Consider the following 25,706-nt stretch of genomic DNA (forward strand, 5'->3'; position numbering starts at 1 on the left):
TAAACTCAAAATGGATGAAAGATCTAAATGTGAGACAAGATTCCATCAAAATCCTAGAGAAGAACACAGGCAACACCCTTTTTGAACTCGGCCACAGTAACTTCTTGCAAGAACATCCACGAAGGCAAAAGAAACAAAAGCAAAAATGAACTATTAGGACTTCATCAAGATAAGAAGCTTTTGCACAGCAAAGGATACAGTCAACAAAACTAAAAGACAACCTATAGAATGGGAGAAGATATTTGCAAATGACATATCAGATAAAGGGCTAGTTTCCAAGATCTATAAAGAACTTATTAAACTCAACACCAAAGAAACAAACAATCCAATCATGAAATGGGCAAAAGACATGAACAGAAATCTCACAGAGGAAGACATAGACATGGCCAACATACATATGAGAAAATGCTCTGCATCACTTGCCATCAGGGAAATACAAATCAAAACCACAATGAGATACCACCTCACACCAGTGAGAATGGGGCAAATTAACAAGGCAGGAAACCACAAATGTTGGAGAGGATGCGGAGAAAAGGGAACCCTCTTACACTGTTGGTGGGAATGTGAACTGGTGCAGCCACTCTGGAAAACTGTGTGGAGGTTCCTCAAACAGTTAAAAATATACCTGCCCTACGACCCAGCAATTGCACTGTTGGGGATTTACCCCAAAGATACAAATGCAATGAAACGCCGGGACACCTGCACCCCGATGTTTCTAGCAGCAATGTCCACAATAGCCAAACTGTGGAAGGAGCCTCGGTGTCCAACGAAAGATGAATGGATAAAGAAGATGTAGTTTATGTATGCAATGGAATATTACTCAGCCATTAGAAATGACAAATACCCACCATTTGCTTCAACGTGGATGGAACTGGAGGGTATTATGCTGAGTGAAGTAAGTCAGTCAGAGAAGGACAAACATTATATGTTCTCATTCATTTGGGGAATATAAATAATAGTGAAAGGGAATATAAGGGAAGGGAGAAGAAATGTGTGGGAAATATCAGAAAGGGAGACAGAATGTAAAGACTGCTAACTCTGGGAAACGAACTAGGAGTGGTAGAAGGGGAGGAGGGCGGGGGGTGGGAGTGAATGGGTGACGGGCACTGGGGGTTATTCTGTATGTTAGTAAATTGAACACCAATAAAAAATAAATTAAAAAAATAAAATTCAAAGTCAGCCTTTATAATAAGTAAACATAAAAAAAAAAAAAAAAAAAACCAGAAACTTATTCCCTCTGAGTTCTGGAGCCCAAAAGTCCAAAATCAAAGGATCATCATAGCTGCATTCCTTCAAACAGTTTTCGGGAGAATCAGTCCTTGCCTCTCCCAGCTTCTGGTGGCTACAGGCATTCTTTGGCTTATGGCCGTATCACTCTAATCTCTGCTTCCATGGTCACGCTGGCTCTCCCTCTGTATTTTTTCTTTGTCTTTTATACAGATACTTATCATTGGATTTAGGGCCCATTGAGGGAATCTGGAATTATCTCAAAATCTTTAACCTGCAAAGGTCCTTTTCCAAATGAGGTAACATTCACAGGTTCCAGGGTTTAGGACATGGATACACCTTTTTAGGGGCTACCCTTCAGCCTACTAAAGCTGTTAATATCATAAAAATAGGTAAATCAGAGGCAAGCCTTCCCATGAAGTAAATATCACCTTGCAAGAAATAAAAACAAAACAAAACCCAGAATGCAATCAAGCTTCAATTTATAGGACATACAGGGAACAGAACACAGCAAGGATGCAGTCAACAAAATTCAGGCTGTAGGAAACACCACAGGACAAAAACACAGTTTCTTCAGCAAATAAACTTCAAGAGAGAAAAAAAGTGTTGGAAGAAGGAACCTATGAACGAAAAGAAACCTAAGCAACATCATCCCCGTGCACTATGGAGGCCTTATCTTGTTCCTGAGTTGAAAAGCTTAAATATATGGAATAGTCAGGGAAATTTGATCTCTTATTGTTTTATAAGCATGTATTGTAAATTTTAACATGGACAGGTTTTTTTTTAAAAGAGCCCTTGACTTTTAGGTATAAAACTGAAGTATTTATGGATGAATTGATATGTCCGGGACTTGCTTCAGTATAGTTGAGGGTGGAAGAGGTAGATTGGTTTATTGATGAAACGAGACTGGACACAAGGGGACATTTTTGGAAGTTGAGTAATGAGTATATCGGGATATGTTATACTGTTGTCTCTATTCTTATATATGTTTTAATAAAGTTGAAATCTAAAAAGGTTGTAACTAGAAGAGTAATCCTCTTAGCTTTTTCTTCATGGTGATTAGTGAGGCTCTCAGGGCTGTGTCAAGAGCTTTCACAGCTTAAAACTGGAATCCAGGAAAAGAAAAAAACACATTTCCCTTTGAGAGTATGTTTATTCAGCCAGCCTTGCCTGACAAAATTCTCCTAAGTTCTCCTCACCCCATTTCACCCCATCAGTCTGGATTAAATATCACCCTCTTTTATGTTCTCCTAGTACCTTCTACATACATCCACAGTGTATTTAATTGTGTACTGTCTCGTTCTCCCACTTTCTAGATTATAAATTCCTTGAAGATGCTAGCCTTGTTTATTCATCTTTGTTCATCTATATGTTGCCCTCACCTCTACATTTAACATTGGTCTTGGTAAGCTCTCTCAATAAATGGTTGTTGAATGAGCAATAGGGAATTGGGTTTGTGCTGGTAAATAAAATGTGAAATATAACCCCTACTCTCTATGTCTCTTTGGTAAACCATTTTCCCCAGACTACTAAGGTATTCCTACAGAGCTTCTTTAAACTTTTTTTCTTCTTCTGCCCATTCTCTGGCAGAGGTGCTAATGAAACATAAATGAAGGGTAAACACTGTAACAAAATGGAAAATGGGTTTCTGCAAAACCAAATGTTGCTGATTCCCACTCTTTCCCAGGGTATATAGTGCAGTGAAGTCTTTTCAGTTGGCTGTCTATCTGTACTGTTTTGCTACATTCCGAGTATCAGAGTTCCCTTTCTATATGAATTCCTTTTAATTTATCTTCTAATTAGAATGTAACCTCCTAAGAGCACCTGACTGACTTAGTCCTAGAAGCATGTAACTACTTGATCTTGGGGTTGTTTGTTCCAGCCCCACATTGGCAGGAAGAGAGATTTACTTAAAATGAAGTAGAGATTACTTAAAATGAAAAAAAAAAATCACAAAAGACTGTAACCTCCTAGAAAAGGTGTCAAGAAGTACTATAAAAATACTATTTTGTAGGGTGTCTAGCAGGTTCAGGTAGAGCATGCAACTCTTAATCTTGAGGTCATGAATTCAAGCCCCACTTTAGGCTTCAAGCTTACTTTACAAAAAATTTAATACTATTTTGTGCTATGGGTGAGGTCTTCTGGCAGTTTCCTAGTGGATGACGATCTCAATATAGCAGACTTTAAGAAGTCTACAAAACTTTGTTGCTGGGAGAGACCTAAGAGACTACTGTGCTTCCCTGTTTTCATCCCACTGCCCCCATTAAAAAGAGCAACATTTTGTGTAATTGCTATCTTTTTTTTTTTTTCTATCTTAAAATATTACATATTATCTAGTCCCAAAATCTGGGCTAGTTTCTAAACTAGTACTTTCCATATTTAGACTATTGAGAAAATAGGACACATAAGTAACAACTGTTATCTAAAATGAAAAAAAAATGCGTACTTACCATTTTCTTTTGATCATATAGTGTTGGATAATTTCTCATTTTTGGAAAGCAGAAGAATAAATATTAAACTGTAAAACATGGTTACTGGACATCATAACCTTATTAAAGTCTTAAAGATACTTTATTTTCTCTTTAGGTGGTACGGGACTATAATCTTCAGCTGTTTTTACAAGAGAATGCTGTATTTCACAAACCCCAGCCCTTCCAGTTCCAGCCCTGTGACAGTGATACTGTAAGGGAATTCCAGATTTTCATTCCATTTGTTTTTAAGCTATGTTTGTGCTCAAATAACTATTGTCCTTGGACTAGACAGAAAAAACTGAGTGTGTCTCCTTAATTTTGTAACAAAACTGTGAGTATACAGAGAAACGGACATTTCTCCTTTCCAAAATGCTACTAAAACCCAGTATCTTTGTGTTAGCAACTTAAATGAGGTTAAGTTGTAAGACATGTAACTAAAAACCTGCAAAATGAACAGAAGGAAGAAGAAATACTCAATAAAAATTTTTTTCAATCCAAATATGAATTATACTTTCTATCCATGAAATTCTTCACATGTACACACTTCCAAAGAAACCAGTGGTTAAATTTTAACCGGAATAGAATCAATAAACAACAGTGAATATGTGCCTGCACGTATTTTGGTTGGCTTTATAAAAAATTACAGGCCCTTTATAATTCCTTTCAGATATTTTAGAATGTCAGAACATTAATATAAATGCCAAATTGGCAATTTTTAAAAAACAGACATTAATCATGTATTTTATCCTTGAGTTTATGAAAACTGTTTGCCACTATTTGAATTAAAGAAGATAGAACCAGTATGCTAATTTGATACATTAAATAAAGGATAATCAACTTCTTCAAGTTGAGAAAGCACATGTTGGCATATCTAACACATTCTTTCAATATAGGCAAGCCAAAGAGAGAAGTCAAATTATATTCATAAGGTCTTTTGGTAAACCTAGAATCAGAACCAGGGTAATTTATGAAATCAGAGTTTCATGGTATCAGTTTAGTAGAAACCTTTGCTGGAGATATCTTCATTACTTTTCTTGCATTTTAAGGAGCCCTGTTTGTGGCTATGTAGGAAATCAGCATTTACCTCTAGATTATAACCCTTGCCCTTTATATTAATGCTGTTTTTTAAAAATCAGTCTGCTTTTGCTTAATGACTCAGCAATGTTGTCCTATATAATTTGACTTCTTTATTGGAGAAGAATGAAGCAGGGTATTAGAATATACAGAATACCGACAGGTTTGCTAAGCTTGATTTAAAATTGTGACTAATTCGAAATTATTTTATCTCTCCCCATCTTCCTCAGAAAAATCAGAATTCTAAGAGTAGATAAACTCTCATCTCACTTGTCTAAGGCCCAACTACAATCCTAAATCCTCCTTTGTTTCTAGACACTGTTTCTTAGCTGTGTGTCCCTGTTTGCCTTAAAATTCTAACTATGCTATTTTCTGTCCTTGTGCAATCTTTACTGGGCAGAGTTTAAAAGCTGCCCAACTGGTGGATATTGAGCTCTCCCCTGTCAGTGCTCTGAGAATGACCATAGCTGAGGTATATGGGTGTATGGGTCAAGGGTGGGGGAGATGGGATGTGTGGGTTTGCATGTTAATGAAGGGTGGGACCTGGTATTGAGATTAAAAGTGTGTGTGTGTGTGTGTGTGTGTGTGTGTGTGTGTGTGTGTAAGGAGCCACTGGATGCTTAAACTGGGGCTTTCCATTTTCTCATATAAATCAAGGATTTCCTTTCCTACTTATAGTGAAAAGATTGATACTTTTTTATTTTTCCTGCAAAAGTCAGAGATGTCCAAATGAAAACATTCAGTAACAATATTACAAGGCTTGAAGTGATTGTACCCTTTTTGGTTTTTTGGCTTATCTTTACTTGCAGATGGATCAAAATTTCTTGTCATTTTATTTTAATATATAATTATTTGGACTCATGCCTTAGGATGATATACCGAAAGAAACTGCCAAAATGGTTTTATAAAGACACAATTATTTCTATTTTTTACAGCCATAGAATTATTTTTTTTAAAAGGTTTTATTTATTTATTCGTGAGAGACACATAGAGGCAGAGACATAGAGGAAGAAGCAGGCTCCTCACAGGGAGCCCAGTGTGGGACACAATCCCCGGACCAGGGATCACGCCCTGAGCCAAAGGCGGATGCTCAACCACTGAGCCACCTAGGGTGTCCCATAGCCATAGAATTAGATTGAGAATCTTAGTGTTTACCATAAGATCATTACAAATGACAATGATCAGTTGCAAGTTTTGTCTGATGGAAGTTAGTTGTTGTCTCATGGTTAACCCTGAAAGATTTCCTTGTCTTTACTTCCGTATAGAGCTGTTGATTTCTATGGTTGTCCTTACTTTATATCCTCAATTACTATTTTTCAGATGATACTAGAAAGTTAGGAATCCTTCCTAGAAAGAGTAATGTTCACCTTTCTTTGCTAAAATGAAAGTTTTAATGTAAGATTATTCTAAAGGATGAGATGTGCCCTAAAATTTCCCTTACTCCCCCCCAAAAAGTGGATGTTTGATTAGGAAAATTGACAAGTACATATATTAGGATCTCAATTTTGGAGAGTCATTCAGCTATCAGGTGGGTCATGCTTGTGTTAGAAACTCATACAGGTGTCATATAATGAGAAATCATGAGCTCTGGAGCAAATCCTGGCTGTGCCATTTGCTAGCTGTGTTTATTTTATTTATATATTTATATATATATTTAACCTCACTGATTCAGCTTTCTCATATATAAATGTTGAAAACCTTAATCGGTTTGAAAATTAAATGAGATACTTAAGCATTTGATTCAATACCTGGCACATAGTAGATATAGAGTAAATGTTGACTATCTTTTTTCCCCTGTCTTTCCATAAGACAGGCATATTTCATTTTTTTAGCTTTTGCCCCTAATTGTTTTAGAAATAGCAAAATATCAAACTCCCTTGAAACTTCTGCTCTCCTTTTTTATTGCATAATATAGATCTCATCAACCTCTTTCTTAGCAGTTTATAAGCCTAAAAGGCAATCTGTGTAGAATAAACAGCAGCCAATACTAACAGTGTCCCTTCTTATCCCTCTTATACTTTTCTTCCTCAGCATCTCTGCCTTGCATACATCTCAGTGTTTGTCCCTTCCATTACCAAAACTAGTGATGTGTACCCTTAAGGACATTTCCTTCAGGTCCTATGAAAAGGACCTCCCATCCTATTTCAACCTGGGATGGGGAATAATATGGGAAACACACACATCCATATATTAAGACAGGAAAAACTGAAGGAAACTTTTTCCCCAAATTTTCTGGTAGGGATGAGAAGACCCTTTCCTCTTTACTTTTCCTGAACTGCAAATAATAAGATCTTCACAGATATCATTAGCTGACATTTTTATCACAGTATCGCAGATATAAAAACTAGCTGACAGGGGTGCCTGGGTGGCTCAGTTGGTTAAGTGTCTGCCTGGCTCACATCATGATCTCAGGGTCCTGGGATCGCCCAGAATTGGGCTCCATGCTCAGCAGGTAGGTTGCTTCTCCCTCTCCTCTACTGCCCCCACTCGTGCTCGCTTTCTCTCTCTCTTTCTCATAAATCTTTTAAAAAATAGCTGACAAATGTCTGATATATGATCTTTTTCCATTATTTTAGCCACTAGTTGTGGTATGTAATTCTTCCATGTAAAGATTAAAAGCTATATTAAGTGGACACTTGCTGTAATTTGGAACTTTTGCACATTAAATTTTCACTTAATTGGATCATTTTATACATCTGTTAAAAATATGTACAATATATGTAAATCAAACTAACATAATGTACACCTTAAACTTTTATAATAATATATATCAATTATTTCTCAGTAAAACTGAGAAAAAAGTTATTTACCCAAAATTATCCTTGTCTATAAGTGACTACATGGAATCAGTATAAATACAGGGAAATTACTTGAAAATTATCATTGTATAGTGAGTAGCTTTATCGAGACACAGGCAGAGGTAGAAGCAGGCTCCATGCAGGGAGCCAGACATGGGACATGATCCCAGGTCTCCAGGATCAGGCCCTGGGCTGAAGGCGGCACTAAACTGCTAAGCCACCCAGGGTTCCCTGATGGAAATCTTATATTGTATATAGCATTGGCATATGCTGTGTGATAGAGAATTTGTGGAAAATTCTCTTGTGAGTAAATAGGTCGCATCCTCCTACACATATACTGACCACAGTATCCAAAAATTAAAGGCTCTGATTATAAATATGAGTGTTGCTCTCCAGAAACAGCAGTACTGGCTGTCAAGTGTTCAGAGGGCATTGTCCTAAGTTTTTCAGTCTTTCAGAAAGGACTTATTTGGTTTTTTTTTTTTTTTTTTTAGAAAATCTACCATCTGTATAATGAGTCTTTGTGCTTTTCTGTTTTTAGTGCCTTCTCTAACTACCTACAGGTATCCAGATCTTTCCATTGATGCCTTGGTAATATACTGACACAAAAGAGCCTGGAAGTTCACTTTTTTATCTAGCCTGTGATTATAGCTCTTTTTCTTTTTAAGTTTTTATTTATTTATTCATGAGAGACACAGAGAGAGAGAAAGAGAGACAGAAAGAGAGAGAGAGGCAGAGACACAGGCAGAGGGAGAAGCAGGCTCCATGCAGGGAGCCCGGTGTGGGACTCAATCCTGGGACTCCAGGATCAGGCCCTGGGCTGAAGGCGGTGCTAAACCACTGAGCCACCTGGGCTGCCCCTGATTATAGCTCTTAAAGCAGAGTCTCTGAGAGCTACCAAAATAAAAGTATATTTATCATGTGGCTATTCCAACCAGTCATGGCCAGTCATGCCTCTAGATATGTCTAAAGAGTGTCAAGACACAAGGGTTGTTGGTGATGTTTTTGTTTTGTTTTCATGGCATTACTGAAGGGCATGTTTTTCTCTTAGATTTACCTTTGGTATTCTAATATCTCCATTTTGCTTCCCTGAGAGACTATGCACACTCAACCCAATTATGAGTTCTTATATCTCTTCTAACCAAAAGTACTACTATCCAAGAATAGTCAGAATAAGTTATGATTAATAAAGAGCATTGCTTCACTCCATTCCAAGTTGTGTGAGATATTTAAAATATGTGACTTAGAGGTCCACAATCTCATATCAAAAACCTTTGGGTCAGATGTGTTTCAAAAATTAGAATTTTTTCAGTGCTCATTTCAGCAGCACATATACTAAACTTGGGAGAGTAAGAGAAGTTTAGTATGGCCCCTGCGTAAGGATATCATGCAGATTTGTGAAGTATTCCATATTTTTTAAAAATAAAATTTTTAAAATAAGTAAGATAACATAGATATCATGGATTTTTAGGGGCACATGGCTGGCTCAACCAATAGAGCATGGGACTTTGGGTCTTGAGGTTGTGCATTTGAGCCCCACGTTGGTTGTAGAGATTACTTAAAAATAAAATGTCAAAATTTTTCAGATTTTAGAAGGGTGATCCATATACCATATATTGTATAACACCTTAAGCAGATATGGGAAAGGATCCCATGATCAAGCATAGTATTTTTGTAGTAAAAGGTTTGAATAGTCACACTAAGTGAAATAAATAAAAATTATAAATAGCCTCTCTTTGGTTCAAGTCAGATTTTGCCACAAATGAGCTGTGGCTCTAAACTTCCCTAAAATGCCAATGAATTTCAAAATTATAGGATCGTGAACCAGTATAAATATGAGTACTAGGAATTAATAACCTACAAAAATCCAGATGCTTTTTACTTGAAGAGGCCTTTTTCATAATAAGTAAAAATTAGCTTTCTTGAAATAGTTAACAGTATATTAAGTTTCATAAAAATAGATTAAATATTTAACACAATAAATATATACCAATAAACTGAAAAATACAAGTAGTACAAATCCCTTGAATGAGGGTTAATAACTAGATTGTTCCTGGCATATGGCATTTACTTGACAACCCCAATATTTTCTTTTTTTGAAATTGGGTTGAAATGCTAGTATTCTGCTGTTTTCATGCATAATATATGACCATCTCTTTTTCTCTCTTTCAAGTGGTTATATTTTGTTAACAGACTTTAAAAATAATGACAGTGTTTCTTGTGTGAAATCAACTTTTCTATCTCTACTCACTTTGCCATTCTGGGCATGCTCAAATACCTGTCTGAACCTTCTATGCCCTTGTGTTAATCTTTTTTTTTTGAGGGGGGGGGCCTTATGTTAATCTTAAAGTGAACTGAAATCATATCTTGAGAGGATAACTAAGGATAAAATAGTTAAGATGACTTAAAGACTAGTATATCAAGAATAGTGGAATATTAATTTCTGTAGTGTAGTTCTTTAAAGTTATTTAGTAACCTTATGTTTGAAAAGACTATTTAATATTTAAATATATTCTGTAAAAAAATGAGAACTTTAAAAATTTAACATTGCTGGGCTCTGACGGCCTTCTTAAACTCATATGAAACAGTTTGGCTTTTGTTTTTTAAAAACAAAATGAGGGGATCCCTGTGTGGCTCAGCGGTTTAGCGCCTACCTTTGGCCCAGGACGTGATCCTGGAGTCCCGGGATCGAGTCCCACGTCGGGCTCCCGGCATGGAGCCTGCTTCTCCTTCCTCCTGTGCCTCTGCCTCTCTCTCTCTTTCTCTATGTCTATCATAAATAAGTAAATAAATAAATCTTAAAAAATAAAAAATAAAAATAAAACAAAATGGGGCAGCCCGGGTGGCTCAGCGATTTACCTCCGCCTTCAGCCCAGGGCTTGATCCTAGAGACCAGGGATCGAGTCCCATGTCGGGCTCCCTGCATGGAGCCTGCTTCTCCCTCTACCTGTGTCTCTGCTCCATTCTCTCTCTCTCTCTCTCTCTCTCTCTCTCTCTGTGTCTGTGTGTGGCCCTCATGAATAAATAAATAAAATCTTAAAAAAAAAGCATACATTCTCTTTAAATAAATAAATAAATACAAACAAAATAAAATCAAAAGATGTCTTACCTCTAAGTAAATGCCTAGCCAAAGTTTCATTCAAAGGAAATTTATATTTTAAAATGTCTTTTTCAGTATTACTGCCTATATCAATTTTATCAATATTAGCATTAACTAAATAAAACAATTAATGAGATAGTATGGTCATAAGATAGCAAGGAATCTAAAGTCAAAGACACCTCAATGCAAGCTCTAAATTCACCACTTACTGGCTTTAGGAAATACATACATCCTTTCTGTCTAGAAATCTATACCTATAAATTGAGAATCTCTATTAGAATTATTTTGAGAACTAAATAATGTATGTAAAGCAGTTAGTACAGAGCTGAAATATGCAACAAATGGTACCCTTTTTTTTATTAATTTATTTATTTATGATAGTCACACAGAGAGAGAGAGAGGGGGCAGAGACATAGGCAGAGGGAGAAGCAGGCTCCATGCACCGGGAACCTGACGTGGGATTCGATCCCAGGTCTCCAGGATCGCGCCCTGGGCCAAAGGCAGGTGCCAAACCGCTTCGCCACCCAGGGATCCCAAATGGTACCCTTTAAAAAAAATTAACGTAGTTCTATAGTTTTCTTTCTTTTTTTTTTTAAGATTTCTTTATTTATTCATTCAGAGAGAGAGAGAGACAGAGACACAGGCAGAGGGAGAAGCAGGCCCCATGCAGGAAGCCCGACATGGGACTCGATCCAAGGTCTCCAGTATCACACCCTGGGCTGCAGGCTGTGCTAAACCGCTGCGCCACCAGGGCTGCCCTATAGTTTTCTAATTATAAAAAAGCATAAAGTAGAAAGTTTTCACCTTAACTATCACTGTTCAGATGTAACTACTGAGGGGTACTTGGGTAGCTCAGTCAGTTAAGATTCTTGGCTTCAGCTCAAATCATGATCTTATGGGTCATGGGTTCCAGCAGTGTTGGACTCTGCATTCAGCCAGAAGTCTACTTGAAGATTCTCTCCCTCTTCCCCTCATATGTGCATGCACAATGCACACTGTCTCTAAAATAAGTAAATAAATCTTTAAAAAAAGAAACCTGCACGCACACACACAAAGGTAATCACTGATAATATTTTGATCAATAGCCTCCCAAATCTCTCTCTGCAGGAACATATTTATGTCAATGTGGATATACAACTTTATGTAAATGGATTTCTACAGGCTTGAATTTAAACATTTTTTTCTCATTATGTCAAGGATATCTAACATTTGCAACATCTACAGTCCCTCACCATCTCAGAAATTTGACACCCATCTACCCTACTTTACCCATCAAGTAGTTTTTTTTTTTCCATCAAGTAGTTTTTATCAGCACTTCCTAGAATTGTCTTCTGTCATGAATTTAAAATTCCAAGCATATTAAAATTATGTTTTAAGAATTTATTTTATTTTTATAGAGGCTCTTCTACTCTTGGGTTAGGGTAGAATTTCAGATGATGCTAAGAAAAAATTGGAGCTCAGAGCAGTAGCAGTAGAAAAGCATAAATTCTGGATCTCTTTTTTTTTTGGGGGGGGGGATTTTTTTTTTTAAGATTTTATTTATTTATTCATGAGAGATACACACAGAGAGACAGAGACACAGACAGAGGGAGAAGCAGACTCCATGCAGGTAGCCTGACGTGAGACTTGATCCTGGGTCTCCAGGATCATGCCCTGGGCTGAAGCCCACGCTAAACCACTGGGCCACCCAGGCTGCCCTTTTTTTTTTTGGATTTTATTTATTTATTCATGAGAGACACAGAGAGAGAGAGGCAGAGACATAGGCAGAGGGAGAAGTAGGCTCCATGCAGGAAAATCGATGTGGGACTTGATCCTGGGACTCTAGGATCACGCCCTGAGCCAAAGGCAGATGCTCAACCACTGAGCCACCCAGGCATCCCAGTTTCTGGATCTCTTATCCAGAGAAACACAGTGTTCCTGTTGCTTATAGATAAGGCATGAGTCAGTCTGTTATCTTAAAATTAATTGCAGCAGTAGTAAGAATCATATTTCATCTCATCTTCAAATGTCCTAGTTTTCACGTGAAGAAGCTGAGGCCTAGAGGATATGAAGTAGGTGAAGTATGTTAGCCAGAATGACATTTAAAGAATAAACATACTTCAGATTTCAGTGACTACTTTTTAAGGAAAGAATAAATTTCATAAAATTATAAAAATCCCTTAATTTAGAGATTTTTTTAAAAAGTCCTTCCTCAGACATCCATTTTGAATGGGTTTTGTGGGGGTATTTAAGCAAGAAAAAGGAAACCTTTTATTGTAGAAGTAGGAGAGGGATCTCAACCCTAAAGTCCACTTCAAGAACCTGTATTAAAATGCATGACACAATAAATTAATTCTCTTTCTCCTCTGTTCACTCTGTTCTTCCCTATAAAAATAATCTTTCCTTTATCAGTTAGAAACTAATTCTAATACATTCTAATGCAGTATATTTATTTCTGGTCACCTCTGCAAGCGCCATTACAATAATCTGGTGGCCTACTCCTCACTTTAGAATGAGGGTATTAGGTTTTACTTGACCAAACTTTATTGAGGGTTCACATCCTCAAATTGCCTAAAGATAAACAGGAACCATGCCAGCAGTCACAGTATAATGCAATATTAGCCTCTAAGTAGTCGCTCAGTAAATGTCTAACAAATGAATAAATTAATACAATGTAAATATGTCAATGAAGAAGCCCCCTGAGTCTGTCTGCGAAATCAGGGAAGATTTCACATAGTGCTTGAACTGAGATTTGAAGAACAATAAAAAAAAAAAAAAAACAATGAGGAAGTTGTTTTACCCAGAGGGAACAGCATAGGTTTGTGTTTAGATTTACATTATTTTCCAGGAAAAGACCCATCTGCTTCTGTAATGTTTTTTTACTAAAACTTGTATGATTTCTAAAATCAGATGTTTCCAAAGATCTCAAGAATCACATTTAGTTGACCTAACTTATCGAATACCCAAGCTGACAAATAAATTAGAAACTACCTATCCTATACTTAAAAGTTGATAGGAGAACAGCCCGGGTGGCTCAGCGGTTTAGCACCGCCTTCAGCCCAGGGTGTGATCCTAGAGACCCAAGATCGAGTCCCACATCAGGCTCCCTGCATGGAGCCTGCTTCTCTCTCTGCCTGTGTCTCTGCCTCTCCCTCTCTGTGTGTCTCTCATGAATAAATAAATAAAATAATAAATAAATAAATAAATAAATAAATAAATAAATAAATAAATAAATAAATAAATAAATAAGAAAATTTGATAGGAAGGGGACACCTAGGTAGCTCAGCGGTTGAGCATCTGCCTTTGGCTCAGGGCAGGATCCTGGCGATTCCATCAGGCTCCATGCATCGAGCCTGCTTCTTCTCCCTCTGCCTAGGTCTCTGACTTTCTGTGTGTCTCTCATGAATAAATAAGTAAAATCTTAAAAAAAAAAAAAAGTTGATAGAAAAGTTCTTTTATAGCATTTCTCTTCAGTTTGTAATTTATTTGAATTATTTTTGTGACTATTACTCTGAAAATTGCGATGTTATTATGTATGTATCTTAAAAAGAAATACAATAAGAACTTTTTCAGAGTTAGGCCACAGTGCTTTTTGATATGTAATTTAAAAATCTCATATTCTGCTTCAGGCAGATAACAGTGTGCTTTAAATTTTTGTGCTTAATAGCTTAAATATGTAATTATTCTTTTTATGTTCCAAATACATTTTTTTCCAAATACATTTTTAAGAGGTAAAGGAAAAATGTTTAAAGAGTGAACTAAAGATTAAATTAGCTAACATTTTAAAAAAGAAGCAGTCACTAGCAGTTCCTTTGGTAGAATCAACTACTGCTAACATCACCATCTGATCTACACTAGATTCTGATTTATATCAATATTGGATGGTAGAGGCAGCATTAGAACATTTTTCTGTATATTGTTTTAACATCTGGGCTGTGTTTGCCTTGTATGAAATTCTCATTTGTCTAGACCTGAGTTATAGGTAGCTTCCACATGCCTTTCCGTGGCTTGAGGAATTTAGGATTCATGAAAAAAAATTAACTTAAATTTGAATCACAAAATCGTATCTCCCAATCAGTGGCATTTGTTGTCCATCCTGATCATTGGACACTCCTGTCTGAAAAATAGTAAAACCCCGAAGACAAAGGGAAAAAAGCCCTATCTTTCCTTGCCCAGCTCTTAAGCAAGGAAATACTTAATAAAAAGAAATTATGTGTGGGCAAGTAGGGCTGTGGCCTCTCTGCAGCCTGATACACATTTAAACCCATTTACCTATTACTAAAATGTTGCTCAGTGATAAAAATCAAATTTCTCCATCAATTGTCTCCTTTCTCATCTATTCTATTCCCTATAAGTGCATTCTGTTTGAGATCTGCCTTGATCTTTTAGCCTATCTTCAATCTTGTTTCTGATTCATTCTTTGGGCTAGCAAGACCCTAGGAATTATTTGGAATTTTTTACTAATAACAAGATTTTGTTTCAAGTAATTTTCAACTGTTTAGCATTAGCAATTACCAGTTACTGGATACTTAATTATATAGGATAAGGTTTATAAAAGAATGCTTATTATATGAGCACATTTTATTTTAATAACCCCCTATGAGATAGGCATTTTCACTAGTTTTCAGATGTAACTAAGACTTCGATTAATAACATGCCCAAGATCATATAAAGCTAATAAAGAACATAGGATTAAAACTAAGTCTGTCTGACTTAAAAACCTATGCCTGGGCTCCTCAGAATACATATTTCTGGCATTCCATTTATACATTAGATTTCTCTGGCTAATGTAGATTGCATTTGTAATCTGCATCCAGGGTTTAACGTTTTTAATCCTGACTTCTGAGAATGAATTAAAATTCAAATGCCTAGATCCTTTTACAAAGTAAAATGTAATAATAAAGATGGTTCCCAGATTCTTAATACCCCAAAGAATGAATCAGAATAATAAAATGTAATTGTGAAGTTGGTTAGATTAAAAAAATGTTTTGCTCTATTTCAATACATTTATCATTGTACAGTCTAGCTTTAGCTGAAATGTCTGCATAGAGTAAAAGTTTTTGAAAGTTGCCTATAATCCCCTCAACAGAAATACTTTTTAATCCAGCTAGTCAAATTCTACTTACTCCCCCAATTTGAGCTATGTCGCCTTGCAAAAGTCAGTTTTCTAAAATATTTCCACTGTAAAATTTTGCTTCTTTTTTGTATTAAAATCTTCTTGGGATAATTCATAGTTAAGAAATTGTTTGCTTTCCCAATTATTCATGGGTTTCTTCATTTTCATGGATTCTTAAGAGTTTAGAGAAAATTAAAATAGTTTAGTGGTTAAGAGCTCTGATTCTAGAATCAGACTTGTATAATCAAAGTTGAAGATTTAATAGCTGGTAGACACTAGAAATTTTATGTAACCTCTCTGAGCTTCAGTTTCCTTTTCTATAAGATGGATGTATGACTCATCTTGTAAGGTTGTAATAAAAGTTATATGAAGCACTTTTCATAATACTTTATACAGTAGGGACTATTACTATCGTTAATTTAGATTTTGCAGTTTGGTCTTTGTGAAACATAATAATAGTATTTTGGACTAGATGAAACCCTTACTGATATAGCACCCCTCTCTTTCATACGACATTAAAGTCCAGAGGAAGGGCAAAAACTAGTTTGAGGGATTTGGGTTAATTGGTAATGGACCTGAAACTAAATTAAACCCAGTGTCTTTGGGGACAGAGAGGTTGTGTTGCTATTTCTATATTGTTTTGTTCTTTTCATTTCTATCCATTGATTGTTTTTTAAAATTCCATTATAACTATTGAATTGTTTCCACTTTACCTATGCAACTATTTTAGTGTTGTAGTAGGTTGGCATGAATACTTTTTTTTTCTTTGCGTAGCTAGCTTTCTTCACACCCAAAATGGATCAGTCCACAGTATTAAAGATGAAGCTCTAATATTAAGGAGTGTAAGATGAAAAAAACCTGTAGTCATTTATGGTTTCGTACTGTCCTGCTAATGTTCTGACATGAGATATTGCTTCCCACAGTAGTGGAGCATGGCTTGTTTTGAGTGCTGATTAAGTGAAGGCTCTCTGGTCCACCTACAAACAGTAGTGATTTCAGGAGGCACAATAATGTTTTGGCTCTGTTTTCTCTTATGTTGTAGAGCCGACAATTAGAATCAGAAACTGGAACCACAGAGGAGCACAGTCTAAACAAGGAGGCTCGAAAATGGGCCACACGTGTGGCACGTGAGCACAAAAACATTGTTCACCAACAACGGGTAAGTGTAATAGAGTCTTTGGCTACATTTAGCATAAGCCAAATGTCAAAACAATTTGAGTTGAGTTTTATTAATGTGAAAAAATTAATGTTTTTTTTCTGTTATTTCAACAACTCAGCAGTATGCTCTCAGCTATCTACTTAGCTTAGAAATTCCTTAAGCCCTTCAAGAAGCAATACAGTAATTTATCCATTTGTCATAGAATTTCCTAAGAAAGGTTAGTGATAGTGTGTTACTATCTTTCAGGTAGTAGAAGAGACATGGTATATTGAATTAGGCATTTAATGCCCTAGACAAATTTTTTGAAGATTTAATTGTAGATTCCATGAAAATGTATCTTCAAGGGGTACCTGGCTGGCACAGTCCATAGAGCATGCAACTCCTGATCTCAGGGTCGTGCCCACGTTGGGCATAGAGTTTACTTAACTAAGTAAATAAATAAATAATCAATTAAAATTACAAAATTAAAATTAAGCACCAAAAAAATGTATCTTTAAGACTCAACTTTAAGCACAAAGAAATTACTTTAGTTATAGTAAAAATTTTCTAATTTACATTTAGTTATAACTTTTTCTTGACCTGCACATCCAACTTATTAAAAGAATTCATATTTAATGTCTATATTTCCTAATCTCACACTTATTTTTTAGCCTATAATTGGACTTTTCCTACTTTCCCTTCCTTTGTACTTCATATAGACTACACTTGGCAAAATCACTAGTGATGTCTATGCTGCTAAATCCAAAATGGACATTTTTATTTCTCAAAACCTGTTGGCAGTTTCATCATAATCGACAACTGCCTTTGTGTTGAAACACTGTCTTCTCTAGTTATCCAGGACTTAACATTGTCCTGGTTTTCCTTCTGCTTCTCTGGCCATTCCTGTATTTTTTTATAGATCTTCTTTCTCCACCTCCTAGGTAAAGATTTAAATTCCTCAGAGTTCTATATTAGGCTATCTTATTTATTCTCATTATAGGCAGTCGAAACCAGTACCATGATTCCACTTACCAACAAATCATAAATTAATATCTCCAACATCAAACCTTTCTTCTGTGTATACATGTATCCTCTTGCCTGCTTTGACTTCTTTTTACTGTTTCATGGCATCCCGAGTTCAATGTTCCACTAATCTAATGCACAAAACAGAATACCTCAAACTTAATGTCACAAAAAAGAGCATTTTTTAAAAAAGATTTTATTTACTTGACAGAGAGGAGAGAGCACAAGTAGGCAGAGGGAGAGAAAGAAGCAGGCTCCCAGCTGAGCAGAGAGACCAACATAGGACTCTATCCTAGGACCCTGAGATCATGAGCTAAGCCAAAAACAGACATTTAACCAACTGAGCTACCCAAGTGCTCCAAAAAGGAGCATTTTAATTGTCTCTTAGCACTCTGGCGATTGTATAGACTTGGCTTGCCGCTTCTGTCTCTCTGTGGTCTCTCCATATGGTCTCTCCAACACAGTGGCTTCAGCTTAGCTCTTCTTACCTGGTAGCAAAGGGCTCCAAAAGTGTGAGTCCCAAGAATGAGCCAAGTAGGAGCTATGTTATCTTTTCTGGCCTAGCCTCAGAAATAACATGATGTTATTATACCTGAGTCATATTTTTGTTAACTGAAGCAATCACAAAGTCCTATTGTCCAGGTTCAAGGAGCGAGAACATAAACTCTACTTCTTGGTAGAGAAATAGGAAGGTTCTAGAAGAACATGTGGAATGGGAAATATTGTAGTAACGTTTTTTAAAAACACAGTCTTCCACAGTCTACCTTCTAGTTATAACAGTTTACATCCCTCTTGTGTGCAAAATAAAACTCCCCTCTTTACTCCAAATCCCCCAAAGCCTGGTGTCAGACTCTAATATAAATTTCAGAATCTGATCTTCTAAATGAGATTCATGGACATATAAGGCTTCTTGAGTGTAGTTCCTCTAAGTTTATCTCAAAGAATTAGTGAAGTAGGAGAGACAAGTTATTTACTATATATCCAATAAATAGTGATTAATTACTACAGCTTTATACTTCAAAGTGTAAAACACATAGAGACTTTGTTCTATTAAAATGCTTTACTATACTTGCAAGTAAATGTTCAGATATTTAAATAAATCTGTTTCCTCTTACTGTTGTCTTTCTGCTGGGAGATAGATACAGGCAGATTGCAACAACTTTCCCATTTCTTAATAGTATGACCTGTGATAAGCTTTAATCTAGTGAGGTATAATTTAAGCAATAAAATTAAGGGTTTTTTTTTATTTTTTAAACTTTTTTTTTTAAGATTTTTTTTATTTATTCATGAGAGGCAGAGAGAGAGAGAGAGAGAGAGAGAGGCAGAGACACAGGCAGAGGGAGAAGCAGGCTCCATGCAGGGAGCCCGACGTGGGACTCGATCCCAGGTCTCCAGGATCACGTCCTGGACTGAAGGCGGTGCTAAACCACTGAGCCACCTGGGCTGCCCAAGGGTTTTTTAATACTAAAACCAATTCTGCTTTTGGCCATGATAAATTACCAGGGATCACACTTATCCTCCTGCATCAACAACTCTAAAACTAGTCTAAGTGTATGAAACAAATGTTTTCAGATATTGTACAACAGACAATAACAGAAGTGTGAAACCTGAGAAGAAAGGGAGAAAAAATCCATAAAATTAGTAGCCATATGACCTCCCAGGTTTTCTACCTAAAGGCACTTTCTATATTGCAGTGCAGGGAGTGAGAACTGAAGCAGGGAACCACAGACTGGCTGAGTTGAGATGACAGAGATCGAAGTTCAGAGTAGCTGAAGTGGCATGAATTTCAGGGTACAGTACCAAACAGTATGGAGATATATAGAGAGAATTCCAAAAATCGACATAGCCACCCCCCCTTCATTCTGTGCTGCATACTAAAGCACACATGCATATGATGAAATTCCACAATATGGGGTAGAGAATGACAGAGGATATAAGCTGAAGGATTCCCAGAGGCTACATAGGGCCAGGACAGGTTTAAGTTGTGATTAGCAAAGATTGAGACTATTCATGGATCACTTGGGGCATTCAGGAGACTGCAGAAGGATCATACAATGGTTCCAGGGCTGTATTAATCTTGGAATAAGGCTACATTAGAACTAACCTAACAGAGGTTTAAAACAAGCTTCAAGAAGATCAAGCTAGGGGCGCCTGGGTGGATCAGTTGTTTTAAGTGTCTGCCTTTGGCTCAGATCATGATCTCAGGGTCTTCAGATCAAGCTCTGTATCAGGCTCCCTGCTCTGCAGAGTCTACTTCTCCCTCTTCTTCTGCCCCTTCCCCTGCTCCTGCTCACACACATACTCTCTCTCTCTCTCTCAAAATAAATGAAATCTTTAAACAAAACAAAACAAAACAAAACAAAAAAATCAGGCTAATCCACAGGTACCTTATTTGCCCTCCAAGGTAAAAAACAAAAAAATCTACTCTTCAAAGGAAGAAAACAAAATCCTGTAGTCAGTAACAGTATTCATGGGGCACCTGGGTGACTCAGCCATTTCAGCATCCCACTCTTGATTTTGGCTCAGTCATGCTGTCAGGGTTGTGAGATCAAGCCCACATCAGGCTGTATTCTGGGCATGGGTCTGTTTAAGATTCTCTCTCCTTGTCCCTTTGCTCCTGCCCCTCAAAAAAAATTACATTAAAAAAACATACTATTCACAATGTCAAGAATCAGATATGCTAAATATTAAAAGAAGCAAGGAATATAATCCATGATCAGAGGAGAAAATCAAAGCAGACCCATAAATGTCAAATAAGGATTTTAGAACAGTAAATAAGTTAAGGATTTAAAAGAAAATGAACATGAACATATTGAAGAAAGGAAAGGAAAATATACCCCCCCAAAAAAAAACACAAATGGAACTTTTAGAGCTGAAAATACAATATTTGAAAAAAAAAAAAAGAAAATACAATATTTGAAATGAAAAATTCATTAGATTGGATGGCACCAAAAAAAGAACAATGAGCTTTAAAAGTATATATAGCAATAGTAACTGTCCAAACTGAAACACAGAGAAATAAAAGACTTTTTGAAAATGAATGGAGCATCATTAATCTGTGCGGGATAATATGTGATCTAACATTTTGGGAGTTAGAGATTTATTTGGAGACAGAATAAAGAGTAAGAAAAATATTTGAAAAAAGGTATAGCTAAAACTGTCCCAAGTTTATTTTTTTTAATATTTTATTTATTTATTCATGAGAGACACAGAGAGAGAGAGAGAGAGAGGCAGAGACACAAGCAGAGGGAGAAGCAGGCTCCATGCAGGGAGCTTGATGTGGGACTCAATCCTGAGACTCCAGGATCACACCCTGGGCCGAAGGCAGGCACTAAACCACTGAGCCACCCAGGGATGCCCTGTCCCAAGTTTAACAAAAAACTATAAACCTAAAAATCCAAGGAGCCCAACAAATTCCAGGAAGGTAAAACACAAAGATCACACCAAAGCCTTTCATAATCAATTTGTTAAAAAGCAGTGATACTCAATGATACGAGAATCAAAATATTTCCTTAGGATCAAAAACAAGGCAAGGATGCCCCCTTTTGCCATTTCTATTCATTATAATACTAGAAGTCCTAGCCACAGCCATTAGGTGTAAGAAAAATTAAAAGGCATCCAGATTGAAAAGAAAGAAGTTAAAATTATCTCTGTTCACAAATGAAACGATCTTATACATACACACACACCTATTAGAGCTAGTAAGCAAATTCAGCAAAGTTGCAGAATACAAAATTAACACACAAAAATCAGTTGCATTTAATACACTAACAATGTACAATCAAAAAAGGAAATTAAGAAAACAGATCCAAAAAGAATCAAAAGAATAATCAAAAAGAATAAAATACCTAGGAATGAACTTAACCAAGGAGGCAAGTGACTTGTACCCTAAAAACTATGATATTGATGAAAGGAATTAAATAAGATAAAAATAAATGGAAAGACACCCTGTGTTTATGAAATGGAAGATAATATTAAGGTGACAATACCACCCAAAATGATAAACAGATTCAGTGCAATCCCTACCAGAATCCCAACAGTATTTTTTTGTAGAAATAGAAAAACCAATCCTAAAATTCATATGGAATCTTATGGAAGCCCGGCTGGTCAAAACAGTCTTGAAAAAGTACAAAGCTGAAGGATTCATACTTCCTGACTTTAAAACTTATTACAAAGCTATAGTATTCAAAACATTGTAGTATTGTTATGACAAACAAATAGACCAATGGAATAGAAGTTTCAATATTTTTTTTATTTTTTAACATGAAGAACTGAAGGGTTTTTTTAATTTTAATTCCAGTATAGTTAACATACAATGTTAAATTAGTTTCAGGAGCACTGAGTAGTGCTCATCATGATAAGTGTACCCTTAATCCTCATCATTTATTTCACCCATCTTCTCACCTGTGTTCCCTCTGGAAACCATATTTAAAAGTCTGTGTTTTGGTTTATCTCTTTTTCTCTTTGTTCATTTGTAGCAGTAGCAATATTTTAAAAATACTGGTTATCTCAATTTATTGAGTGCAATGCAAGTCAGACACCCAGCAGGAGTTTTTATAGAAATTGACAAAATGCTTCTAAAACATACAGGAAATAAAAATGATCTAAAATAGCTAAAGCAGTTTTGAAAAATAATAAAATTGGAGGGCCAGGGTACCTGGATGTCTCAGTCAGTTAAGCATCAGGCTCTGCACTGAGCATGGAGCCTGCTTGGGATTCTCTCTCTCCCTCTCCCTTGGCCACCCCTGCCTGCCATGCACATACTCAAAAACACTCTTCCCCCTCACCCTGAAAATAATAAATAAGTAAATCTTTTTTTTTTTTAAAGGGCTGGAGGGCTAGGGCACCTGGGTGGCCCACTTAGTTAAGCATCTGCCTTCAGCTCAGCTCATAATCCCAGGGTCCTGACTCCCTGCTCAGTGGGGAAGTCTGCTTATCCCTCTCCTTCTGCCCCTCCGATGTCCTGCTCGTGTTCACTCTCCTATTCTCTCTCAAATAAATAAAATCTTAAAAAATATCGGAGGGCTTACTCTATCTCAAAACAAAACTACAGAAATCAAGATGCTGTAGTATTGGTGTAAAAACAGACTTACAGGGGAGGGGGCAAGATGGCGGAAGAGTAGGGTCCCCAAATCACCTGTCCCCACCAAATTACCTAGATAACTTTCAAATCATCCTGAAAACCTACAAATTCGGTCTGAGATTTAAAGAGAGAACAGCTGAAATGCTACAGTGAGAAGAGTTCACGCTTCTCTCAAATACAACTTGTTTTTGGCCACTCTGCACTGAGCAAAATGACTAGAAGGAAAAGTTCACCTCAAAAGAAAGACTCAGAAACAGTCCTCTCTCTCCCAGAGTTACAAAATTTGGATTACAATTCAATGTCAGAAAGCCAATTCAGAAGCACAATTGTAAAGCTCCTGTGGCTCTAGAAAACATAAAGGATTCAAGAGACTTCATGACTGCAGAATTAAGATCTTATCAGGCCGAAATTAAAAATCAATTAAATGAGATGCAATCTAAACTTAGAGGTCCTAATGACGAGGGTTAATGAGGTAGAAGAACGAGTGAGTCACATAGAAGACAAGTTGATGGCAAGGAGGGAAACTGAGGAAAAAAGAGAAAATTAAAAGATCATGAGGATAGGTTAAGGGAAATAAATGACTGCCTCAGAAGGAAAAATCTGTGTTTAATTGGGGTTCCCGAGGGTGCCAAAAGGGACAGAGGTCCAGAATATGTATTTGAACAAATCATAGCTGAGAACTTTCCTAACTTGAGAAGGGAAACAGGCATTCAGATCCAGGAGATAGAGAGATCCCCCCCTAAAATCAATAAAAACCGCTGAACACCTCGACATTTAATAGTGAAACTTGCAAATTCCAAAGATAAAGAGAAGATCCTTAAAGCAGCAAAAGACAAAAAAAATCTCTAACTTTTATTGGGAGAAATATTAGATTAATAGTAGACCTCTCTATAGAGACCTGGCAGGCCAGAAAGGGCTGGCAGGATATATTCAGGGTCCTAAATGAGAAGAACCTGCAGCCAAGAATACTTTATCCAGCAAGGCTCTCATTCAGAATAGGAGAGATAAAGAACTTCTAAGATAGGCAGGAACTGAAAGAATATGTGACCATCAAGCCAGCTCTGCAAGAAATACTAAGAGGGGATTCTGTAATAGAAAGAGGAAGTACAAGGGGACAGTCCACAAAAACAGGGACTGAATAGGTATCATGATGACACTAAATTCATATCTGTCAATAGTAACTCTGAACGTGAATGGGCTTAACGACCCCATCAAAAGGCGCAGGGTTTCAGACTGGATAAAAAAGCAAGACCCATCTATTTGCTGTCTACAAGAGACTCATTTTAGACATAAGGACACCTATAGCCTGAATATAAAAGGTTGGAGAACCATTTACCATTCAAGTGTCCTCAAAAGAAAACAGGGGTAGCCATCCTTATATCAGATAAATTAAAGTTTATCCCAAAGACTGTAGTAAGAGATGAAGAGGGATACTATATCATACTTAGAGGATCTATCCAACAAGAGGACCTAACAATCATGAATATTTATGCCCCGAATGTGGGAGCTGCCATGTATATCAATCAATTAATAACCAAAGTTAAGACATACTTAGATAATAATACACTTATACTTGGTGACTTGAATGTAGCGCTTTCTACAATCAACAGATCTTCTAAGCACAACATCTCCAAAGAAACAAGAGCTTTAAATGATACACTGGACCAGATGGATTTCACAGATATTTACAGAACTTTACATCCAAACGCAGCTGAATACACATTCTTCTCAAGTGCACATGGAACTTTCTCCAGAATAGACCACATACTGGGTCACAAATCAGGTCCTCACCAATACCAAAAGATTGGGATCGTCCCCTGCATATTTCCAGACCATAATGCTTTGAAATTAGAACTAAATCACAAGAAGTTTGGAAGGATTTCAAACACGTGTAGGTTAAGGACCATCCTGCTAAAAGATGAAAGGGTCAACCAGGAAATTAGAGAAGAATTAAAAAGATTCATGGAAACTAATGAGAATGAAGACACAGCCATTCAAAATCTTTGGGATACAGCAAAAGCAGTCCTGAGGGGGAAATACATTGCAGTACAAGCATCCATCCAAAAACTGGAAAGAACTCAAATACAAAAGCTAACCTTGCACCAAAGGAGCTGGCGAAAAAAAACAGCAAATAGATCCTACACCCAGCAGAAGAAGAGAGTTAATAAGGATTCGAGCAGAACTCAATGAAATAGAGACCAGAAGAACTGTGGAACAGATTAACAAAACCAGGAGTTGGTTTTTTGAAAGAATTAATAAGATAGATAAACCATTAGCCAGCCTTATTAAAAAATAGAGAGAAAAAACTCAAATTAATAAAATCATGAATGAAAAAGGAGAGATCACCACTAACACCAAGGAAATACAAACGATTTAAAAAACATATTATGAGCAGCTATACGCCAATAAATTAGGAAATCTAGAAGAAATGGATGCATTTCTGGAAAACCACAAACTACCAAAACTGGAACAGGAAGAAATAGAAAACCTGGAGAGGCCAATAACCAGGAAGGAAATTGAAGCAGTCATCAAAAACCTATCAAGACACAAAAGTTCAGGCCCAGATGGCTTCCCAGGGGGATTCTATCAAACGTTTAAAGAAGAAACCATACCTATTCTACTAAAGCTGTTCATAAGATAGAAAAAGATGGAGTACTTCCAAACTCATTCTATGAGGCCAGCATCACCTTAATTCCA

General features: G+C 36.6%; 1 protein-coding gene and 1 non-coding gene across 5 annotated transcripts in view; both read left to right on the plus strand.

Annotated features, from left to right (window-relative positions):
• Positions 1-25,706, plus strand: part of FCHSD2 (FCH and double SH3 domains 2) — a 327,826-nt gene that overhangs the window by 256,314 nt on the left and 45,806 nt on the right. For 3 of the 4 annotated variants that reach the window (XM_038568738.1, XM_038568737.1, XM_038568739.1), the window contains exons 10-12: positions 3,814-3,909; positions 5,173-5,244; positions 16,808-16,924. In XM_038568738.1, coding sequence (XP_038424666.1) covers positions 3,814-3,909; positions 5,173-5,244; positions 16,808-16,924 — 285 coding nt within the window. The remainder of the gene's footprint in view (positions 1-3,813; positions 3,910-5,172; positions 5,245-16,807; positions 16,925-25,706) is intronic. The other variant, XM_038568740.1, reaches the window with a different exon arrangement.
• Positions 8,882-8,987, plus strand: LOC119865087. The gene has a single exon (XR_005375947.1). It is a non-coding gene; the product is annotated as a U6 spliceosomal RNA (small nuclear RNA).

Source organism: Canis lupus, chromosome 21 (genome assembly GCF_011100685.1).
Source record: "Canis lupus familiaris isolate Mischka breed German Shepherd chromosome 21, alternate assembly UU_Cfam_GSD_1.0, whole genome shotgun sequence".
In the NCBI taxonomy this organism is placed as follows: domain Eukaryota; kingdom Metazoa; phylum Chordata; class Mammalia; order Carnivora; family Canidae; genus Canis; species Canis lupus.